At 42.5% G+C, this 25,502-nt stretch overlaps 1 protein-coding gene across 2 annotated transcripts in view; it reads right to left on the reverse strand.

Annotated features, from left to right (window-relative positions):
- Window positions 1-25,502, reverse strand: part of fgf13a (fibroblast growth factor 13a) — an 893,628-nt gene that overhangs the window by 452,676 nt on the left and 415,450 nt on the right. The window contains exon 3 of one of the 2 annotated variants that reach the window (XM_087991845.1): window positions 9,857-10,024. The exons of the other annotated variant lie outside the window; for it this stretch is intronic. Within the exon in view, the coding sequence (XP_087847971.1) occupies window positions 9,857-10,024 (168 nt within the window). The remainder of the gene's footprint in view (window positions 1-9,856; window positions 10,025-25,502) is intronic. 2 annotated transcript variants of the gene reach the window in all.

Below are 25,502 nucleotides of genomic sequence, written 5' to 3' on the forward strand. Positions count from 1 at the left end.
CTCACACCAGAACATTTTATGTGCAGAGGGGCGATGGTGAGGCAGGAACAGAGTTTAATTTGCTCAGGTAGGTAAAGTGACCTTATCAGACAATAGGATAGCAATTGAATGGGTTCATGTATGTTATCATAATCCAGGGACTGCCTTGGAATAGGGTTAAAATGACAGTGATGGAAACCCGAGAGAAGAAAATTGCATTTACTACAGAATAGAGCTGATGTTTGATTGACACAAGACTGTAATAAGGAGAGGATTTTGTTAGCCTGAACTAAAAATAAGGCAAATAAGATTCTGGCATGCATTAATAAACACGTTGTAACCAAACATTACTGAGAATTTATTACATTTCCATTAGAAAGGATGCTTAACTTTCAAAGCAATAAAATACTGTGAATGGATGATATTTTAAATCAAATTTCATTTTAATAACTCCACTTTTCCTTTAGAAAAAAACTTGAAATGCATTTTTTAAATCTGATTTTTATGAATGCTCTTAATAATTTGAAAACTTCATTTCCTCTTCTCCTTGGATACAATTGAGGGAGAGTAGTCAGGGAAGGAGAGGTCAATCAGCTTATTGACTCCTGACCTCTGAACTCCTTGACAATAACCCCTGATGATTTATGTGATTACTGTAATTACTGATATTTGCCTGAAGAACTGATTGTAATTGGATTGTCAGTGACTACTATACTTTGACTAAACTCTAAGGTCTGGACTTTCACAGAGTTTGGGAGATTCTTTTCAAAAGGTTGGGCAAAATCTGGATTCGGCAGCTCTGTCACCAGTCCCATCATGTCTCCTTTATTCATTCATGAGATGTGGGTATCACTGGCCAGACCAGTATTTATTACCATCCTTAATTGAACAGAGAGCAGTAAAGGGTCAGCCACATTGCTATGGGTTGGGGGTCACATGTAGGCCAGATTAGGTAAGGGATGGCACTTTCCTTCCCTGAGGACATCAGTGTCAGTTTTCCCAACAATTGACAATGGTTTCATGCTCATCATTAGATTCTTAATTTCAGATTTTTATTGAATTCAAATTCCACCATCTGCCATGGCAGGATTCAAACCTAGGATCCCAGAACATTACTGGGGTCTCTGGATTAATAGTCTACAGATAATATCACTAGGCCATCACCTCCTCATTGACCTGCTGAAGAGAAAGGGGGTGGGTCTTGAAGTGCACAAAGGAAACAAAAACTCACTGTAATTTCATCTCTAAGCACAGAACAAGGAAATCCGATCTGAACATCAGGAATAGCCACAACTTCCAAGTAGAAACATAAAATGCTCATAATTCCAGCTAAGTTACCTCCAATTATCTGGTGTCCCTGGGTCAAAATCTTGGAATTCCCTCCCCAAGGGCATTGTGGGTCAACCTAGAGTACATGACTGCAATGGTTCAAGAAGGCAGCTCACTCCCACCTTCTCAAGGGGCAACTAGGGACAGGCAATAAATACTGGGCCCAGCCAGTGACACCCACATCTCATAAACACAACACCCTCAAGACTGTTACTGTTTGATTACTTCCACAATTGTCATTATCTGACCTAGGGGTAGTGGGCTGCAACTTCACAGTTTAATGAACAAGCTGTTATTACTGGAACATTTGTCTTTGATATGAAAAACAGAATAAAGATTGTATATTGAATTAAGTACTTAAGGAGATTTAAATGCACTGAATGGACTTTCCTAAATAAGAGTTTTGTTATAAAGTCTGTAATAACTGTATAGAAATGAATTTTATTTAATCTTTCTGTGGATCTTGAGATCTACTGATGTATGGAGTATGATGAGTTTGCATTGGAGGCTGTAAAGACAATGAGTGGTGGTTTAGAGGGGATGGTTTGTCTAGCAGCTACAAGCAGCTACAAGGGCTATTGGGATGAATGAGTTTAGCATACATTGGTATGAATAGGATTTAGGAATTGAGTTGTACAGATGAGGGTATGAGAGGTTTGTCAGCTAGAGAGCCTAACATTGAACCAAAAACAGCTGGGACAAAGTCCCAGAGAACTGAGGTGTGTCTGTTAAATGTCTGCCTTGTTGTTCAGCTGTCTCCAAACGGAGTCCATGTAAACCATATTAACTGCATTCTCCTCATTAACCCTCTCTGTTACCTCTTTAAAAAAAGAGGTGGTTAAATATGATTTGCTTTCACAAATCAATGCTGTCTTACATTATTGAATCTATATTTGTCCAAGTGACGGCTAACATTATCTTGAATTTTCAGATCTGAAAGCTTTCCTATTACTGAGGTTAAACTGGTTTATGTGTAGTTGCTGGGCCAATCCTTCCACCTTTTTTTGACGAGCAATGTAGCACTTTCAATTCTCCAGTTCTCTGGCCTGTATCTGAGGGGGACTGGAAGATTATGGGCAGCACTGTGTCAGTTTCCACCCTTGCTTCTCTCAGTCTCCAGGAAATCATCTCATCTGGTCTTAGTGACTTCTCAACGTGAAGCGCAGCCAACCTTTCTCATCCCTCTTCTTGACCAATGATAAGTCTGTCATGTGTTTAAACTACTTTGTCTCAGGCCAGGACCAGGCCACAGGTTCTTCCTGGGTAAAGTCATGTGCCAAGTAATCATTTAAGACTTTGTGAATGCCCCTGCCACATGTAAATTATCTTTCAAGTCCGGAATTGACTTTACTCCTCCTTTCACCACCTTTTTATTATTTCTGTGCAGTTGAAGACATTTGGATTTCTTTTGGATTGGCTGCCAGTCTCTTCTCATAATCTCTCTTTGTCTCTCATATATTTTGCCTCTTTCCCATTTTCCCATTGTATTTTCTATATTCAGCCTGGCACACATTTGTACCAAAAACCTGACATCTGTCAAATGCACCCTTTATCTGCTTCACCCTTACTGTCTCTCATCAGCAAGGAAGCTGTTCCTTTCTTTGTCCTACCTTTTCACCTGATGAGAATGCACTTCAAATATATTCAGACTATCTTCTCTTTAAAGACAGTCCATTGTTCCAACACAGCATTGCCTGCCAATCATTAACAAGAGGACACCGATTTAAACAGAACGGCAATCAAAGAAACAACAACACTTGGCTGTTTTTTCTACAGGCAAATACAGTGACTTGGAACAAATGACTATTGGTGTGCCCTGCAAGGATCTGTGTTGTAGCTTCAATTAGTCACTCTATTTAGCCATAATTTAAATGATGGAACAGAAAACTGCATATCCAACTTTGCCAATGACACAAATATAGGCCATCTCCTCAAGGGCAAGCTTAGAAGGTCAACAAATACTGGTCTTGCCAGTAATAATCAAATCTCATGAACAAATTTTTAAAAAGGGTCATAAACACTGTAAATGGAACCATAAAATGACAGAGAGTTATTAATAGATCAAGTGGAACAGGTAAAACTGTGGCAAATGGACCTGAACATGAAAAAATATGAGCTCACTCATTTTGATCCAGAAAAGGATAGAATAGGAAAATTACTAAATGGTAAAAATCTAGAAACAGTGAGTGTTCAACCTAACTTTGGGGGAATTTAGGTCCAGTGATCATTGAAATGGAAAAGAAACAATAAGAAATTTTAACAAAAAATTCATTCAAGGAATGTGGGTGTTGCTGGGTAGGCCAGCATTTATTGTCCATCTCTAATTACCCAGAAGGCCACTAAGAGTCTTGCTCATTGCTGCAGACATGGTAGATTTACTTCCCTAAAGGGCATTAATGAACCAGAAGATCATCAACAACAGCTTCATGTTCATGAGGGCCATGGATACTGTTAATAGACAAGGTTTTTTCCCTTGTTTTGAGGGAGTCCAAAACTCTGGACGGCACGGTGGCACAGTGGTTAGCACTGCTGCCTCCCAGTGCCAGAGACCCGGCTTCAATTCTTGCCTCAGGTGACTGACTGTGTGGAGTTGGCACGTTCTCCCCATGTCTGTGTGGGTTTCCTCCTGGTGCTCCGGTTTCCTCCCACAGTCCAAAGATGTGCAGGTTAGGGTGAATTGGCCATACTAAATTGCCCGTAGTGTTAGGTGTAGGGGAATGGGTCTGAGTGGGTTGCGCTTCAGCAGATCGCTGTTGACTTGTTGGGCCGAAGGGCCTGTTTCCACACTGTAAGTAATCTAAAACTAGAGCACATAGGTTTAGGGTGAGAGGGGAAAGAGTTAAAAGGGACTTAAGGGGCAACATTTTCACACAGAGGGTAGTGCGTGTATGGAATGAGCTGCCAGAGGCAGTGGTGGAGGTTGGTACAATTATAGCTTTGGCAAGACATCAGGACAGGTATATGAATAGGAAGGGTTTAGAGGGATATGGGCCAAGTGCTGGCAAATGGGACTAGAATAATTTAGGATATCTGGTTGGGATGGACAAGCTGGACCGAAGGATTTGTTTCCATGCTATATACCTCTATGACTCTATAAAATTACAAAGTCCAGATTGCTATTGAATTCAAATTCTACCATCTGTCAGGGATTGTCTACCCTGTCCCTCAGAACATTTTAATAATTTAGCGATAATGCCACAAGATCATCTCCTCTCCTGAAACGTGAATCGAACACGAGCATTTATGTTCAGAGGACTAAAATAATTTGATTAGGGGTAGTCAGCACGGTTTTGTGAAGGTTAAGTTGTGAGGTGATTCACTTTGGTCGGAGTAACCGGAATGTAAAGTACTGGGCTAATGGTAAGATTCTTGGTAGTGTAGATGAGCAGAGAGATCTCGGTGTCCAGGTACACAGATCCTTGAAAGTTGCCACCCAGGTTGACAGGGTTATTAAGAAGGCATAGAGTGTTTTAGTTTTTATTAATAGAGGGATCGAGTTCCGGAACCATGAGGTTATGCTACAGCTGTACAAAACTCTGGTACGGCCGCACTTGGAGTATTGTGTATAGTTCTGGTCACCGCATTATAAGAAGGATGTGGAAGCTTTGGAAAGGGTGCAGAGGAGATTTACTAGGATGTTGCCTGGTATGGAGGGAACGTCTTACGAGGAAAGGCTGAGGGTTGAGGCTGTTTTTGTTGGTGAGAAGAAGGTTGAGAGGTGATTTAATAGAGACATATAAGATAATCAGAGGGTTAGATAAGGTGGACAGGGAGAGCCTTTTTCCAAGTATGGGGACGGCGAGCACAAGGGGGCATAGCTTTAAACTGAGGGGTGATAGATATAGGACAGATGTCAGAGGTAGTTTCTTTACTCAGAGAGTAGTAAGGGTATGGAATGCTTTGCCTGCAACGGTAGTAGATTCGCCAATTTTAAGTACATTTAAGTCGTCATTGGACAGGCATATGGACGTACATGGAATAGTGTAGGTTAGATGGGCTTCAGATTGGTATGATAGGTCGGCGCTACAATCGAGGGCCGAAGGGCCTGTACAGCGCTGTAATGTTCTATGTTCTATGAACAAACGTGTACTAGGATGAAGAGACGAAATCAAAACTTTAGAGCTGGATATAGCAGCAGTGCAATAAGGGAACACTTTTAGCAGTAAAAGGTAGACATTTAGAATGTTTTTCTGCAAACAGGGAATGGGCAATAACTGCTGAACAATCCAGTGACAAACACTTACAAACAAATAAAGTAAATTGATGTAAAATCAATGATTAATTATATACTTGAATTTGGCAGATTATTTTTAACCAAAGATATTAAGAGAAGAGATTTCCCTTATATGGAAATAAATCAGTGATCTGTCATGACCTCATGATTTCAGTGACTAGGATAGATTGAAGAGAAGAAGTCTGAGAGGAGACCCGATAGGGGTTTCCACCATCACAGATAAGGCAGACTGTGACAAGCTAATTCCAATCATAAAAGGAACAAAAATGATGAGGCACAGATTGAAATTGATGTGCAAAAGTAGCAAGGGTGATGTGAGAAACAAAGGTTTTTCACCAAAATACTCAGCCTATGGAATGCATTGACATGTGGACATGTTGGTGGTATGTTCTATTGAGGGTTCAAGAGGACGTTAGATAATTATTTGGATAGAAATAGTAGGCAAAGTATAGGGTAAAAGCAGTCGATTGGCACTGGATGACAACACTTGCTTGAAGTGCCAGTACAGGCACAATGGGCAGAGTGGCCCACATAACAATTCTGTTATTCTATCCGTTGAATGGCAGAACATGCTCGTGAAGCTGAATGGTTGTCTCCTCTTCTTCCATTGTTACTGGGTGTAGAAGAAAGCGTTTCACCAGTAACTTGCAAAGGAGAGTTGGGGAAAATCTGAACAGGGAAAACTTGCTGAGATAATGCAGCAAATTGGATTTGTAAAAATTCAATCATTAGATGCAGGTATTATGGGATGATTCAGCATTTATTGTCCATTCCTAATTGCTCCCCAGAGGGCAGTTTAGAGTTGACCACAGTATTCTGGAGTCACATGTAGGTCAGACTGGGTAAGGATGGCAGATTTCATTCCCTAAAGGACATCAGGAAATGGAAAGGAAAGTATAAGAATTTCTTTAAAAATTCATTCAAGGAATGTGGACATTGCTGGCTAGGCCAGCATTTATTGTCCATCTCTAATTACTCAGAAAGCCATTAAGAGTCACCCACATTGCTGTGGGTCTGCAGACATGGTAGATTTACTTCCTAAAGGGCATTAATGAACCAGAAAAGATTTTCCCCGATAATCAACAACAGCTTCATGATCATCAGGGACATGGATACAGTAAATAGGCACCAACCAGGTGGGCTTTTAACAACACCATCAATATTTAAACAGTCAATTCTTTTTATCTTGAATTCAAATTTATGATGGGATTCAATACTCCACTCTCAGAAAATTTAAACCTGGGCTTCAGGATTACTGTCTGGTGACATCACCATAAAGCCACTGCCTGCTGGATAGCTCTGTCAAAGAACCAGCAAATACCCGATGGGCTGAGTGAACTCTTTCAGCGTTGTTTCATTCTCTGAGCTTGTCTGTACAATCTGAGAAATATGCTCATCTTTGGAGGTTCAGTTCTTGCAGCAGGTGCCAACCTCTCATCGTCTGCCCTCTGCCACACTGGACACACCAAGTGGCCATCAAGTTGGTCAGTTTCAACATGGGCCAATTTGGGAATTCAGGAATTCTGCCTCACTGGCTGTGACCTCTTTGGTCGGGATCCCTGGGAATGTCTGAGATGGGGCACCAATGACAGGCTAACCATCGCTCTCGGAGAAGCTGGGATAAGATCCTGTGGGCCTCTTGAAGGTAAAATCAAGGTAAAATCTCTTTGTTAGTGACTGCAGTGATTCTCAAGAGGCCCAGCACTGAACAATGTTTTGCAGAAAGGATCCTCAAACAGGTATCAAGCTGTTTATTAATTAACTGCCGGCCTGATATTGATTTAAATAGGTCACTCAGTGTACCTGTATGTTGTTCAAGGTCACACAAAAAAGCTCTTCAGAACTACTGGAAATCTGATACAAGAATAGAAATTGCTGGAAAAGCTCAGCAGATCCGGCAGGTCGCTGGACTCAAAAGGTTAACTCTGCTTTCTCTCTACACATCTGCCAGACCTACTGAGTTCCTCCAGCACTTTCTGTCATTGCTCAATACCATTTGGGCACTGGATTAATTGCAGCCCTTTTCCAGGTACAGGAAAAAGCAAATTTCTGTCTCAAAATGGGAAAACCAAGCTCCCAGAGTCGGGACTCCCACTTACAAACTGTTCAAACTACAGTTGCAGATGTTTCTGTTCCAAACTGAAACTGCTATTTACACAATATCTAAAGTCAGCCTAACATTACCATTTATCCTTTTTATGCTTTTTTTTGTAGCTAGCTGGAACATTAATTCAGATTTCCAGGAAATTCCAAAATAGCAGCTGCCTGTCAGATTTCCTTCACCTTTCTAAGTGATTAGTGCAGCGTGGAGAGAGTTTTGAGTGTCTGTCGCACTGTGCAAAGAAAGTTTCTCATTGTTTTAATCAGTGCTTACCAACAGGTGGAGAGAGAATGGGTAAAATCAGGGAATATCATTTCTGAAATATGGTTTAAGTATGGAATCCGGTGTAGATATGTGGCTATAGTTGTGTAGTGCTCATGTTAGGATGGTTAGGAGCCCAGACCAAAATTCAGATCTGAATTTAATTTCCAAAGTCAGTAAATGATAAGATGGTTTCAGTAACAATAAATAATTGGGGTGGCTCAATGGTTAGTACTGATGCCTCACAGCCCCAGGGACCTGGATTCGATTCCAGCCACGGGCGACTGTCTGCGTGAAGTTTGGGCACTCTCCCTGTGTCTATGTGGGTTTCCTCGCACAATCACAAAGATGTGCTGGTCAGGTGCATTGGCCATGCTAAATTGTCAATAGTAATAGGGATGTGTAATGAGGTGCATGAGTCAGGGGTAAATGTAGGAGAGTGGGTTTGGTGGGATACTCTACTGGCTGTCAGTGTGGATGTGTTGGGCTGAAGGGCCTGGTTCCGCATGGTAGGGATTCTAAATAAAGCTGTCAGTTTGTCATTTTTTTAAAAAAACCCTCTGGTGCACTAATGCCTTTTGGCAGAAGGAAATCTGACGTCCTTACCTGGTGTGGCCTGTGACTCCAGGCTGCCAGCTGTGTGGTTTGGTATCATGAATATAGCAAGATGATCTCTGGGATGTGGACTGAGAAAGTTCACCTTCCAACCAAGCACAGATCCCGAGAATATGTTTTTAAATAAATGTAGCAGTCACTATCAATCTACTCGTACCTGTGTTTTTTGTGAACTGTGAGTATGAAAACAAGGTAAGCTGTGATGCTCATATACAAAAGAAATGGAAAAGATGGTCTTATGGAATGAGTGTAGATTGTTCTTTATAGAAAACAGGCAGAAATTGTAGTGGAAACTGTACAGAAATCATTAACAGTGGGTGATCATTTTGAATAGGATCTTTGTACAGTCAAGATCAGAATCTTTTCACTTATAAAATAATTCCACGATTATAAATTCAATGGGTGTTGAGAGCAAGTCTGTAAATCAGTGACCTGGGCATCTCTGTTACTGAACCACACGTGTCACTGAGTTATTGCTGGTATCTTTGTGTGTTCTATCCTTCAGCTTTGCCAAACACAGTACTCTGACTGAGTTATTTTTAGCCTAGCCCTGGGTCCTTAAAGCAGGGACTGCAAATGCATTGTTTAAAATAAAAACGAGGAACAAAGGAAATTGTCCATGGGAAAAACACACATTAATGCACCATCCATAATTGGTGCGTCAGTCACGTGATACAACTCTGTTTTGCAACTGTGAAGAAAACTACAATTACTTAAAACATTGCTACAATTTTTAAGCATTGACATACATCTGCATGCAATACACTGCCTTAAGATGCAACTTAACGTGCACTGCATACAGCTCTCATGTTAAAATTCTGCTTCTCTGCCAATGGAATACAAATAGCATGAGGGTCTGCATGAGCAAATGTGCAGAAGCATTTATTATAAAAGGGAAAACTGCTGAGTTATAGTGCCATTCTCTTAGCTAAGTGGATCATTTTCAAGAGACAAACTGGGGAGGGGGTGGAGTGGCGAGTTATAACAGCAAGCAACTTTCAAACAGCCAGGTAAGGTAGTGGTATGAAGTGAGTCACAGATAAAACATTCATTATTCTTTCCCTTCACCCCAGGGTTTGTGCCTCCCACATCCAAAGCAACAGACGGCTCTCTCTCACATGCGATTCTGTTCAAGCATCAACTCCAGGGCAATGTTCAGAGCTAGTGGACATGTCAGGCAATAGCCAAGGAGCTGTGAAAAGCTCACTGTGCCCCTTTCAAGCGCAATGTCTGCATTATTTACACAGGCTCCCCCTCCCCTCCCCCCTATGAACACAGCACACCAGAGGGACACGTACAAGAACAGACAACACATTCGATTTCTTTAGTAGACAAACCTTCCAGGTCTGTGTTCTCTTTGTGGTTCACTTGCTTCAAAGGGCAGCAGAAAATTTCGTGACACTTAGCACGAAATGGGGACTCTTTTTTCTTAACATCCGAGGATTGGATAGAGTCTCGATGCAACACATAGTAATCCTGTGTGTCAGAGGCAGCGTCATCCAGAACTGTGGTTTTTACACAACAAAATGAACTAACATTAGAACGCATTCACCCCAAGTTCTTCCTCCCACCCCCATTTCCCCGAAGTCTTCTTAAAACATTTATGCCAAGTGCGCTTACAAAAAAAAACAAACCATAGCTTTTGACACTCTTAAAATGTCAACAGTAATTCAATTCTTCATACAAAATCTTCAACATCTCCAATTTCAATCAGGCACATTAAATACAATGCAATTCTTGGCCCCAGTGGTTACAGACACTCTAATAGTGTCAACAACCACAATGTTCTTCCACAAGATGGGCATTTACTCTACTTCAGAAGTTTGACTTCACACATTTTGCATTCTCTTTTAGAATTCAGTGTTGAAGAAGTGACACTTTATTGTACCAAACCTTACTCAGGCATTATTTGGAGGGTCAGGCCCTCAGGGATTGGACAATGAACTATAGGAAGATTATATTAGCATTGGAGGGTATGGACTGTGGATTCACCAGAATGGTAGCAGGAGGATTAAAGGGTCAGATTAGGAGGATAGGTTATACAGTTTCACCTTTTATTCTCTTGAGTTCAGAAGGCTGAAAGATGATCTGATGAAATAATAGGATAGATAAGAGAGAAGCGCTTCTCTGGTGGGAGGCTCCAGGGTAAAAGGCACAACCTGAAAATTAGCCTACCTAAGGTAGACACCTGGATGTTGGGGGAGGAGCAAGTGAAATGTTTGAGATGGACTGGTTCTTGTTGAATCAGTGGGTCAGCAGGAGGCTATTTGGCCCTCCCAACTTTCTCCTTCATTCAACAAGATCATGACTGTTACCTTATCTCAATTGCACATTCCCACAAGATTCCCATATCCCCGATATCCCGAGAATCGAAAAGTATATCCATCTCAGTCTTGAACATACTCAATGACTGAGTGTTAGAGGGTCTTTGGAGTAAAACATGTCAAAGATGCACAACTCTTTGTGTGAATAAATTTCTTCCCATTTTTGGTCTTAAATGGCTGAGCTTTTACATAAGAACATAAGACCTAGGAGCAGGAGTAGGCCGTCTGGCCCTTCAAGCCTGCTCCACCATTCAATAAGATCATGGCTGATCTTTCCATGGATTCAGCTCCACTCACCCACCCGCTCACCATAACCATTAATTGCTTAATTGTTCAAAAACTTATTTGTTTTTGTCTTAAAAGCATTCAATGAAGCCACCTCAACTGTTCCACTGTGCAGGAAATTCCACCAATTCACAACCCTCTGGGTGAAGAACCTCCTCCCCATCTCAGTCCTTTTATTCTTAAATTGAGAGCCTGTGCTCAAGATTTCACAGCCACATGTCTGTACCTTAAGAGGTTCTGTTGATGCACTTAAATACAGAGTAGTTGAAGGTAATAAGATGAGCAGGTGTTATAGAGATATACAGCATGGAAACAGACCTTTTGGTCCAACTTGTCCATGTGGACCAGATATCCCAACCCAATCTAGTCCCATTTGCCAGCACTTGGATGTTAGATGTTCACTAGTTAAGTATATTTAGATGTAGACCTTCTGGGCCAAGAGGCCTGGGTTTAAGATTAAATTAGATTCCCTACAGTATGGTCTTCGGCCCAACAAGTCCACACCAACCCTCCAAAGAGTAACCCACCAAGTACCCATTCCCCTACCCTAAACTTACCCCTGACTAATGCACCTAACACTATGGGCACCTAACACTATGAGCATGGCCAATTCACCAGATCTGCACATCTTTGGATTGTGAGAAGGAACCCACGCAGACACAGGGATAATGTGCAAATTTCACACAGACAGTCACCCGAGGCAGGAATCGAACCTAGGTACCTGGCACTGTGAGGCAGCAGTGCAAACCACTGAACCACCATGCTACCCACTGTTCCAGAGGGCTGTAGTAACACCTCTGAACTGGTTAATTTGAAAATATCAATTTCGATGTGAATTTGTCTTTGCCTAGACATCCTTGGAGAGAGAGTCTGTCTGTGTACTCCAAGCTTTGTCTGGTTGATGAGCACTGTACATAGAACATAGAACAATACAGAAGAGGCCATTAGGCCCTCGATGTTGCACTGACCTGTGGACTATTCTCAGCTCGTTCCCCTATACCATCCCAAAATCATCCATGTGCTTATCTAAGGGTTGTTTAAATCTCCCTAGTGTGGCTGAGTACATTATTATTGTGCATAACAGTGACATTTAGAACATAGAACACAGAAAAATACAGCGCAGTACAGGCCCTTTGGCCCTCGATGTTGCGCCGATCCAAGCCCACCTAACCTACACTAGCCCACTATCCTCCATATGCCTATCCAATGCCCGTTTAAATGCCCATAAAGAGGGAGAGTCCACCACTGCTACTGGCAGGGCATTCCATGAACTAACTGAGTAAAGAATCTACCCCTAACATCTGTCCTATACCTACCACCCCTTAATTTAAAGCTATGCCCCCTCGTAATAGCTGACTCCATACGTGGAAAAAGGTTCTCATGGTCAACCCTATCTAAACCCCTAATCATCTTGTACACCTCTATCAAGTCACCCCTAAACCTTCTTTTCTCCAATGAAAACAGCCCCAAGTGCCTCAGCCTTTCCTCATACAATCTTCCTACCATACCAGGCAACATCCTGGTAAACCTCCTCTGCACCCGTTCCAGTGCCTCCACATCCTTCCTATAGTATGGCGACCAAAACTGCACACAATACTCCAGATGCGGCCACATCAGAGTCTTATACAACTGCAACATGACCTCAGGGCTCCGAAACTCAATTCCTCTACCAATAAAAGCCAGTACGCCATATGCCTTCATTACCGCACTATTTACCTGGGTGGCAACTTTCAGAGATCTGTGTACATGGACACCAAGATCCCTCTGCTCATCCACACTACCAAGTATCTGACCATTAGCCCAGTACCCCATTTCTAGTCACATTCTCCAAGTTTCTTTTGGATTTTTGATTTGAGTCTCAGTCCCTAGTGAGCAATCTCATCATGTACTTTTCTTTATTGTTTATTGTTTTGATATTGTTAATTTGGCTTTCTCTAAAACAGCAATTAGATATGAGATAAAGAAGAGCACTGGAGGGAGTTTAGGATGAAGGTGAACACCCTGTGGCAAACACTAATCACTCTCCGCCAAACCATTCTTGTCCTATAGCAGACTTAAAGGTTCTCGAACACCAGAGGGAGATATTTTCTCAGTTTCTTCCTTTATCAAACTTATTACAAAATTCAGCCTTTCACTCTTATTGGGAACTGATTTTTTGTGAGATGAAAGTCCAGTGAAATACAAAGACCAGAACACGAAACAATTAACCACCATATTCAACACACACAGTTTGTTGGAACACAGAGTGAGCAGACATTTAATGCAGAAACTCAGCAGACCTGGCAGGATGCACGGAGACAGAAACAGAATTAATGCCTTTGAGTCCAATGTGACTGCTGTTTGGTCTGAAGACTAATCAGCACATTGGAAATACAGTTCGCACTGTGGAAAGCAGCTTTCAGGCAGCATTGAGAAAGATGATTTAAAGTATTGTTGGTTAAGAAAACAGCTTAATAATTCATAATCAGCCTCATATTATTTCTTCCACAACAAGCCAACATGTAGCAGTTATGATTTACTATTTTAATTAACTGACTACTGCTACATTTTAAAGTCCTCCATTGGCTGTAAAGTGCCTTGGGATGACATAAAAGCCACCAGAAAAAATGAAAATAAAATTCCTTTCTTCATGGTTTCAGCCCAGAAGCTCAAATCTGGTGAATGAAGATTAGAGAACATTTTCATCATGAAATGCTAGCATGCTTTGCACTGCAAAATGAACAATTCAAACAGCCACAATCAGCCTTGGTCTTACTGAGGGGCGGAATGGCCTATGACCATGATCTTACTGAAGGGCAGCACAGGGTTGAGGGGTGGAATGGCTTACAGCTGCTCTTAGTTCTTGAACCCAATTGCAAATGAGAATCATTTAAAATTAGATTTTTACTGGAAGAGCGTTACATTTGCTCAAAACCTCGACATATGAACTTGTTACTCTTCCTCTGAGGCATGTCTCTGACTGGGGAGAGACACAGCACCTCATTATAATATTAAAGTAACCTTCTGGCTGGGTTGTTTAAATATGAATGAACTTTCACATTGGCTGACTGGATTTCTCAGAGTTTTGAAAATGCAGCAGAGACTGGTGTGGCTGATCCAGCAGACTTCCTCCCAGTATGGAGAGATTGCCTTATGAGCAAAGGCCAAACCAGTTGGGACTCTACTCACGGGAGTTGAGAAGAATGAGAGGGATCTTATTGAAGCCTATTAGATTCTTAAGGAGCTTGATGGTAAATGCTGAGAGGATGTTTCCCCTCATTGGACAGTCTAGGACCACAGGGAATTCTCTCAGAACAAAGGGGCACTAATTTAAGACTGAGATGAGGAGGAATTTCTTCTCTCTGAGGGTTGTTTTTAAACATTAACTTATAGGTTGAGGACAATGCTGACTGGGTGAGCATTTATTGCCCAGCCCTAATTACCCAGAGGGCAGAGTCACATACAGACCAGGCCATGTAAGGAGGCAGTTTCCTTATCTAAAGGACATTGGTGAAACAGATGGCCTTTTCCCAACAATCAGTAAGACCTTCATGGTCATCATTTGACTGTTCATTCCAGATTTTTATGAATTCAGACACTACCATCTGCTGCGATAGAGTTTGAGCCTGGCTCCCTGGGACATTACCAGGGTCTCTGAATTAATAGTCCAGTGATAATACTACTGGGCCATCACACCTCCTTATTTCTTGAGTCTTTGTTGAACTCCTTGCCCGGCACTGCCTTCCTGACCTGCAGTCTTCTTCTTGACCTCTCCGCCTCCATCCTACTCCGACCTATCACCCTCACCTTGACCTCTTTCCACCTATCACATTTCCAACGCCCCTCCTCCAAGTCCCTCCTCCCTACCTTTTATCTTCTCCTGCTGAACACTCTCTGCTCATTCCTGAAGAAGGGCCTGTGCCCGAAACGTCGAATCTCCTGTTCCCTGGATGCTGCCTGACCTGCTGTGCTGTTCCAGCAATAAAGTTTCAACTTTGATCTCCAGCATCTGCAGACCTCACTTTCTCCTTGAACTCCTTGCCACAGAGAGCTGTGGGGTCAGAGTCCTTGGGTATATTTAAGACTGAGATGGATAGATTCTTGATGTTATGAAGATATGTGTGTACTGTATCTTTAAGACTAGAAGCTAGAAGAAATAGGTGACAGCTTCAAGTGTTCTCACAAGGTAAGCATGTAACACTGGGTCAAAAGCTAGATTAGCTGGGTTGCCTGGAAGCGACAAAACAGATTTGAATTAAGCCAATCAACTTAAGTTATACCCCAAAAATACCATCCAGTTTGAATTGAGTATATTGAGTATATAGACAATCTTAAAAGTCAATGACATAATCCAATGCTTTGGGGATATAAGTCTAGGGAAAATTGAACAGTTGAGAAGAGAACTGCCAAGCTACCAGCACATAAAGACTGCCTGAAAAATAGCCTCAAGTATCTTTAAAAGTATCTTTATCGACCAGCAATCTGTGAAGCAGCATCGCCAAGAAGAAGAAAAGAAGACAAGAATACAGAAGAATGATGTCACAAGGAATTAAGGGCTACGGGGAGAATGCGGGTAAGTGGAGTTGAAATGCCCATCAGCCATGATTGAATGGTGGAGTGGACTCGATGGGCCGAATGGCCTTACTTCCGCTCCTATGTCTTATGGTCTTAGAATCGAAAGCTGCCTGGTTTTGAGATAAGAAGTTTTGTTTTGTAAATCTTAATTGGGAATTTTATCAGACTAATATTGTGGAGGGGGAAGGTAAAAGATATGCTATAGGAAGGAGTTGTAAATAGTTGTTAGTTAATTATTCTCTGTTATACTTTAAGAAATAAAGTTGTTAATTTTACTTTAAATAATTCTTGGCCTTTTGAATTTTCACAGATTACTGCATAGGATAAATATTTTCTGTGTTGCTGCGTTAAATTAAGCAGGAGGATTTACCCCATGTCATAACATTGATCAGTCAGGAAGAAAGGATAGGAAAGTGGAAATGAGGAATATTGGATCAACTATGATCCAACTGAATAGCAGAGCAGGATTGAGGGGCTGAGTGGCTTACTCCTGTTCTCATTTCGTATGGTTTTATAAACCGGGGTGTGGAGCAGAGTGCATCACCTCTCACGCAAAACCCTCAAACACATGTCTGTCCATCCTACCCTCTCATACTGAGTTGGAAGGGGGGCTTCGTTTTGGGTTGGAGACATGGAAACCACCACTGGGATAGTGATCATTGTCACCACATGTTCCCTCCTCTAGTAGTCTCATTATATTTCCATAAACTCCACCAAGCAACAGCATAAAAGCACAAGACTTTCAGAAAACCTTAGATCAACTCCAATCAGCGAATGGGATGTCCCCTGGGTGTGTAAGAGATGAAGTAGGTGCAGAGCTCTCAGTATTTCACTGTAAGCTCTTCCATATCCAGGAGTGAGGCATCATGCTTGATTGCCTCAGTGAGGTCTCTATTCAGAGATTTAAACCATGGTGAGTGAGTTAGGTTCATTGGATGTCACACACTAATCTCTAAAATGTTGAATCATTTATTTTAAATGAGCTGCCACCTCCAATACAAACAGGAAAAGCAATTTACATTACATGACAGTTCACATTTTTCCCTCGTGGGTCTGGCCCATAAGGCAGGAGAACTTAGTCATCTGTGCAAAGCCGACCTGTGGGATCCTGCTGTGCACAAATTGCTTGCTGCGTTTGCCTCCATCACAGCAATGACAACACTCCAAAAGTGTGTAATCGACTGTGAAGGACTAAACATAGCCAAATACAGCCTTCGTTCTGTGAAATAATTCATAACAAGGCCGCGTTGTTCCATTCAGATGTGATAATACAGGTAGCAGGGATACATGCAGCAGAGACACAGCAGGATTTTGTGAAGGTGCTTAGAAAGAGAGAGAGACACAGAGACAGAGACAGAGAGAGAGACAGAGAGAGAGAGAGAGACAGAGAGAGACAGAGAAAGAGAGACAGAGAGAGAGAGAGACAGAGAGAGACAGAGAAAGAGAGACAGAGAGAGAGAGAGAGAGAGAGAGAGAGACAGAGAGAGACAGAGACAGAGAGAGACAGAGAAACACAGAGAGAGAGAGAAAGAGGCAGAGAGACAGAGAGACAGAGAGAGACAGAGAGACAGAGAGAGACAGAGACAGAGAGAGAAAGAGACAGAGAGACACAGAGACAGAGAGAGAAAGAGACAGAGAGAAAGAGAAAGAGAGACAGAGAGAGACAGAGAAACAGAGAGAGAGAGAGAAAGAGACAGAGAGACACAGAGACAGAGAGAAAGAGAAAGAGAGACAGAGAGAGACAGAGACAGAGAGAGACAGAGAGAGACAGAGACAGAGAGAGACAGAGAAACAGAGGGAGAGACAGAGAGAGAGAGAAAGAGAGACAGAGACAGAGAGAGACAGAGAAACAGAGGGAGAGACAGAGAGAGAGAGACAGAGAGAGACAGAGACAGAGAGAGACAGAGAGAGAGACAGACAGAGAGAGACAGAGAAACAGAGAGAGAGACAGAGCGAGGGAGACAGAGAGAGACAGAGAAACAGAGAGAGAGACAGAGAGAGAGTGAACAGTTTTCGGTGAGGGGAATGGTAGAGTTCAGCGACAGATACAAGCTGAAGACTGAGGGGTTATGGATGAGCCTGGCAATGAGAAAAGAGAAAAGAGAAAGTACACATATGTATTTATATAGCACCTTTCACAACCACTTGAAATCCTAAGGCTCTTTTCAGCCAGCGAATTACCTTCTGAAGCATAGTCACTCCTACAATGTCGGAAACGGACAGGCAGTTTATGCACAGCAAGATCCCACAATGTGACAATGACTGGATCAATTCAATTTTTTATTATGTCGATTGAGGCATAAATACCCACCCTGCCCCCCACTCACCCCCATTGGAGGCCAAGAGCAAACAACAGAAAACATGAATAGCCCACCCAGCCACCTCTTCTAATACCATCTTCCAACACCCCACCCCCACCCCACTACCCAGGGCATGGCGTACAGACCCAGTTTTGGATTGTTTCCTCACCCCAGGAGCGACAGCACCAAGGTGTGGGTAAGTCACGGGATTTCAGTGTCTCTGGGCTGCCCAGGAAGGAGAAGTATTCAGGACACCAGCACAATCTCTCACGCGTCTTCAGAATACTGCCAGGACACCATTTTACAACCATGAGAGAGGCATAATAGGAGCTGGTTTCCCCTCTCATCTAAAAGACAGTACTCTCTCAGCACTGCACTGGAGTCCCAACTTAAATTACAGTTAACAAAATAGAAGCAGCAGTCAGCCATTCGGCCCTTCGAGCCTGTTCCACCATTCAATATGATCATGGCTGACCATTCAACTCAGTCCGCTATTCCTGCTTTCTCCCTACACTATACACTTTAATCACTTTAGCCCTAAGAGTGATATCTGGAAAACATTCAATGTTTTGGTCTCAATCACATGCTATGGCAGAAACATTCAAGGCTCCCCACTCTCTGGGTGAAACTATATGTAATCCCAGTCCTTTGTCCTTAGACTGTGATGCCTGGCTCTGTAGGAAGACCTGAACTTACAAGCTCTGAATAAAACTGTGACCAAGTGGAAAAGGATGTCAATATTTCAGGTGATGGCCAGGGTTGAATTTGAAACTGAATAATACATCTAGAACTGCATTTCTCAAATCATGTTAATTCATCTTCTCTATTAGTTTCAGAGGCAACTTCTAATCAGTGTTTCTGGAGTGTCACCTGCATTGAACAGCACTCTGTTGAACAGTTGAATTTTAGTCAGTACCATTTATCTTTTTGTGATTCATTCACAGGATGAGGATGTAGCTGGCTAGGCCAGCATTTATTGCCCATCCCTAATTACCCAGAGGGCCATTAAGAATCAACCACATTGCTGTGGGTCTGAAATCACATGTAGGCCAGGCCAGGTGAGGATGGTCACAGTTTTATTCAGAGCTTGTAAGTTCAGGTCTTCCTACAGAGCCAGGAGTCACAGTCTAAGGACGAAGGACTGAGATTACAAATAGTTTCACCCAGAGAGTGGGGAGCCTGTGGAAGTTTTTGCCATAGCATGTGATTGAGACCAAAGCATTGAATGTTTTCCAGATATCATTCTTACTGATGTCCCTAAAGGACATCAGTAACCCAGCTGGGGCTTTTATTTGACAATGCAGAAGATATCAGAGTTTTTGAGTGTATGCAGATGTCGAGCAGAAGGGATTTGGAAAGAACAACAGGCCATTGGCTTGAGTGTGAATGGGGGACTAAGGTGCTTTGACGCTGAAAGGGAGGATGGTGCAAGACAACAGAGGGTGGCAGTTGGGCAAGACTAGAAATATGGCCTGGCAGGCAGTTGGCATGCACTGTCCACCTCTGCTAGCATGTTAGCACTTCCAGAGAGGCATCTGTCAGAGCTCCCATCTTGGATCTATCTGATGCTCAGAAGTGACCAATTACTGGCATCTTACAGCATCTCACGGCATTTCCTCAATGGTAAGATGGGTACCATGTGATGTCAGCTATCCATGGGAAGAGGTAGTGGCTTATTGGACCCAGTGTCGCGGCTGAGTCATTCCGTATATTCGAAGCTGAGACAGACAGATTTTTAATCAGGAAGGGAATCGAGGGTAATGGGGAAAAGACAGGAAAGGGGAGTCGAGGTGATCAGATCAGCTATGATCTCACTGATTCACCCAGCAGCCTCGTTAGGCTGAATGACCTATTTGTGCTTCTGTACTATATGGTCCTATTACATTGCAAGCCTCCCGACAACTGTAGATTCTCCAACCTTCATAAGGGGGAGAGGAAATACGGATTTGGGAAGTGACAGGTTGGGATAAAATGTAACCACAGGACATTGTGTCTCTATTCATGATGTATTCCTCTCTTCATTTTCTTTTACTATTTAAATACCGTTTACCCTAGTGTCAAGCTTTGTCTAATGGTGCCTTTCTGAACCGCATTTTGTTGTTTGGTGTGTTGCTGTTAATGAAGGCTCTTATTGTTATTTGTACTGGAAAGAAACCAACCATTCTGTGCACTGAGATTACTGATGCTGATATGAACAAACACATATATAACCCCATCACATCATTTTCCACTCAGCTCTTTTAATGCAATTATCTGCACACCTGGAAAATCCCAGCAGCTGCCAATCTCATTACGGAGAGACCTGGGGATAATCCCATCCTCCTAATCCCACCTCTGAAAGGAAGACCCTGCCTCAAATATCCAATTCCTGACCCTGCTGTGAAAATCCAGCCCTGTGTCTCTGTGATTGTAAATACAAGTGAAAAGGTAAAATCACCTCAGTACCACACTCCCGTTAGAGAGGAACTACTGGTGGTGGCTTAACCTGAGGGTCACTCAGGAGACGGGAGAGGATGAGAAGGAGAGCTCCTCATGGTAGCCTCAGCCAGTGTGGGAATTGAACCCATACTTTTTGCATCACTCACCAGTCAACTGAGCTAACTGACCCACTGATTGTAAGTAGTAGACATAAGGCAAATCAGAAGAATGGATTGAGTTTTTGGATGCAAATATCTTTTTCATCAGTTTAGACAATGTGGATATCCCTGGCAAGGCCAGCATTTATTACCCACTCACTTTCATTCCATGTGATATTGGTAAACTAATCAAATTTCTAAGATTCATAAACCTTTGAACAAAGGGGTGCCACAGTGACCCAGTGGTTAGCACTGCTGTCTCACGGTGCCAGGGACCTGGGTTCGATTCCACCCTCGGGTGACTTGTATGGAGTTTGCACATTCTCCCTGTGTCTGCGTGGATTTCCTCTGGGTGCTCTGAGTTTCTTTGACAGTCCAAAGATACGCAGGTTAGGTAAATTGCTATGTTGCCCCCATAGTGTCCAGGATGTCTAGGCTAGATGGGTTTGCCATGGGATTACTGGGATGGGAAAGGGGACGAGATGCTTCTCAAAGGGTTGGTGTGGACTCAATGGGCCAAATGGCTTGCTTCCATGTTGTAGGGATTCTAGTCAAAGAGATTTTTGCTTATCTGAGTCCCAAATAGCTGTTTGTTTATTCTGAGATTGTGACCCTCTCGTTCTTCATTCCCCAGCCAAGGAAATACTCTCAAGGTCATGATTTGGAGGAGCCGGTGTTGGACTGGGGTGCACAAAGGTAAAAATCACACAACACCAGTTTAAAGTCTAACAAGTTTATTTCGAAGCATTAGCTTTCAGAGCGCTGCTACATCACCAGGTGGTTGTGGAATGTAAGTCTTATTTTCCACAACCACCTGATGAAGGAGCAGCGCTCTGAAAGCTAGTGCTTCCAAATAAACTGTTGGACTATAACCTGGGGTTGTGTGATTTTTAACTTTATACTCGAAAGGTCTACTTCATCAGTGTTCAGAAAATTTATAAGTTCCACTGTTCCTGACTCTCAGTCTTATGCATTCCTGGAAAAAATGGTCCCCTCTCCTCAATTTTTACTATTATAACAGTTTCTGTATCTCAGGAATTAGTGTAGTAAGATTTCATTCTACTCCACTAATACATCCCTCTCGCCTTCCTTCGGGAAGGTTACAACCATTAATTTCTCTCCCTTAACCTAAGAAACTGGGCATGGATTCTGTGATATTGAAGAACCCAACAGACATTTAATGTCTCTAACTATTACACACAGACATTACATTCCTCAGTCACATAAGTGCCCGGGCTAACATTAAGCTAATATAGAGTCACAGAGATGTACAGCATGAAACAGACCCTTCGGTCCAACCCGTCCATGCCGACCAGATATCCTAACCCAATCTAGTCCCACCTGCCAACACCTGGCCCATATCCCTCCAAACCCTTCCTATTCATATATCCATCCAAATGCCTCGTAAATGTTGCAATTGTACCAGCCTACACTATATCCTCTGGCAGCTCATTCCATACATGTACCACCCTCTGTGTGAAAAAGTTGCCCCTTAGGTCTCTTTTATATCTTTACCCTCTCACCCTAAACCTATGCCCTCCAGTTCTGGACTCTCCAACCCCAGGGAAAAGACTTTGTCTATTTATCCTATCCATGCCCCTCATAATTTTGTAAACCTCTATAAGGTCACCTCTCAGCCTCCGACGCTCCAGGGAAAACAGCCCCAGCCTGTTCAGCCTCTCCCTATAGCTCAGATCCTCCAACCCTGGCAACATCCTTGTAAATCTTTCAAGTTTCACAACATTTTTCCAATAGGAAGGAGACCAGAGTTGCATGCAATATTCCAACAGTGGCCTAACCAATGTCCTGTACAGCCGCAACATGACCTCCCAACTCCTGTACTCAATACTCTGACCAATAAAGGAAAGCATACCAAACGCCTTCTTCACTATCCTATCTACCTGCGACTCCACTTTCAAGGAGCTATGAATCTGCATTCCAAGGTCTCTTTGTTCAGCAACACTCCCTAGGACCTTACCATTAAGTGTATAAGTCCTGCTAAGATTTGTTTCCCTAAAATGCAGCACCTTGCATTTATCTGAATTAAACTCCATCCACCACTTCTCAGCCCATAGACCCATCTGGTCCAGAGCCTGTTGTAATCTGAGGTAACCCTCTTCACTGTCCACTACACCTCCAATTTTAGTGTCATCTGCAAACTTACTAACTGTACCTCTTATGCTCGCATCCAAATCATTTATGTAAATGATGAAAAGTAGTGGACCCAGCACCGATCCCTGTGGCACTCCACTGGTCACAGGCCTCCAGTCTGAAAAACAACCCTCTGCCACCACTCTCTGTCTTCTACCTTTGAGCCAGTTCTGTATCCAAATGGTTAGTTCTCCCTGTATTCCATGAGATCTAAACTTGCTAATCAGTCTCCCATTGGGAACCTTGTCGAATGCCTTACTGAAGTCCATATAGATCACATCTACCGCTCTGGCCTCATCAATCTTCTTCATTACTTCTTTAAAAAACTCAATCAAGTTTGTGAGACATGATTTCCCACGTACAAAGCCATGTTGACTATCCCGAATCAGTCCTTGCCTTTCCAAATACATGTACATCCTGTCCCTCAGGATTGCCTCTAACAACTTGCCCACCAGCGAGGACAGGCTCACCGGTCTATAGTTCCCTGGCTTGTCTTTACCGCCCTTCTTAAACAGTGGCACCACGTTTGCCAACCTCCAGTCTTCCGGTACCTCACTTGTGACTATCGATGATACAAATATCTCAGCAAGAAGCCCAGCAATCACTTCTCTAGCTTCCCACAGAGTTCTCGGGTACACCTGATCAGGTCCTGGGGATTTATCCACCTTTACCCATTTCAAGACATCTAGCACTTCCTCCTCTGTAATCTGGACATTTTGCAAGATGTCACTATCTATTTCCCTATATCTTCCATATTCTTTTCCACAGTAAATACCAATGCAAAATATTCATTTATTATTTCCCCCATCTTCTGTGGCTCCACACAAAGGCTGTCTTGCTGACCTTTTAGGGGCCCTATTCTCTCCCTAGTTACCCTTTTGTTCTTAATATATTTGTAAAAGCCCTTTGGATTCTCCTTAATTCTATTTGCCAAAGCTATCTCATGTCCCCGTTTTGCCCTCCTGACTTCCCTCTTAAGTATACTCCTACTGCCTTTATACTCTTCTAAGGATTCACTCGATCTGTCCTGTCTATACCTGACATATGCTTCCTTCTTTTTCTTAACCAAACCCTGAATTTCTTTAGTCATCCAGCATTCCCTATATCTACCAGCCTTCCCTTTCACCCTGACAGGAATATACTTTCTCTGGATTCTTGTTATCTCATTTCTGAAGGCTTCCCATTTTCCAGCCGTCCCTTTACCTGCGAACATCTGCTTCCAATCAGCTTTCGAAAGTTCTTGCCTAATACCGTCAAAATTGGCCTTTCTCCAATTTAGAACTTCAACTTTTAGATCTGGTCTATCCTTTTCCATCACTATTTTAAAACGAATAGAATTATGGTCGCTGGCCCCAAAGTGCTCCCCCACTGACACCTCAGTCACCTGTCCTGCCTTATTTCCCAAGAGTAGGTCAAGTTTTGCACCTTCTCTAGTAGGTATATCCACATGCTGAGTCAGAAAATTGTCTTGTATGCACTTAAATCTAAACCTTTAACACTATGGCAGTCCCAGTCGATGTTTGGAAAGTTAAAATCCTCTGCCATAACTACCCTATTATTCTTACAGATAGCTGAGATCTCCTTACAAGTTTGTTTCTCAATTTCCCTCTGACAATTGGGGGGTCTATGATACAATCCCAATAAGGTGATCATCCCTTTCTTATTTCTCAGTTCCACTCAAATAACTTCCCTGGATGTATTTCCAGGAATAACCTATCCCTTATCAAACAGGAGCATACTTCCAGCAGCATGTCCTGCTTTAGGTGATCCAAGGTAAGATGGAGTATGAGGTATTTATATTCTCAGTTCAGTTACTTATCACGTGGTGTTCATATCATATTCAAGTCTCTTAAAGGTATAGATAAATTCACCATATCCCAAAGGGCTGTTCTTTCATTAGAGAGAGAGAGAGATGCCTGGTGGTGGTTTAATCTGAAGGTCACTATACCTCAGGTGAGGTGAGAAGGTTAGATCTTCATGATGGTTTCACTTGGTGGAGGAATTGAACCTATGCTGTTAGCATCATGCTGTATCATTTACCGGTCATCCAGGCAACTGAGCCAACTAACTATCCCTTTAAGCTATACCAATGTACTGACCATGAGACTTAACATAACATTCCCTTTTACAAAAGATAAAAAGCTATTTTTAAAATTTATCCCAAACAAACATACATAATTGTACTTTGGCATGTGTTGTCAATTTGATAATTATACAAACAGAGTAAAACCGAGTTTACAGGACTGCCATTTCTATTTTAATGCAATGCCTGGGAAGTTAATGACATGGTGATTTGTACCTGTCTGGAAAGATGTGCATTGCTCACTTTTGTACTTGTTTAATAACTTGGTGGGCTTGCTGCTGGCTGTTGTTGGAGTGCTGGACACTGACCTGAACTGGCATCTGTCCCTCTGCTATGTGGTACCGTGATCAGTTGTAACTTGGTATAATTGGGCAAATTACATCTTTTAGAAATTTTTGCTAGTATCTAAATATTTGTATTTATATTTATCCCTGGCACTTCCTGTCTAGTGCTCAATTCTGGTACCTGTTCACTCATCACGTATTTCTTTCATTCTCTGCTCTTGAAGGAAAATGTCCCCCAACAATGGAATGGTTAGACATTTGGTTTCTGGGTAAGTTGTGCTTGGGATGGTAATGCCATTTTCTGTGATATTGCATGAAAATATTGCAACTCAGTATGAAAGTCTTTGTTGCCTGATACTTAATTATCATTAATTTAAGGGTATGCTCTGCTGGACCGCTTGAGCACAGTTAGTGCGGTGACAATGT

This window comes from Chiloscyllium plagiosum, unplaced genomic scaffold (assembly GCF_037043375.1).
Source record: "Chiloscyllium plagiosum isolate Xiang-an unplaced genomic scaffold, Cpla_swu_hap1 HiC_scaffold_11, whole genome shotgun sequence".
NCBI classification, from domain to species: Eukaryota; Metazoa; Chordata; class Chondrichthyes; order Orectolobiformes; family Hemiscylliidae; genus Chiloscyllium; species Chiloscyllium plagiosum.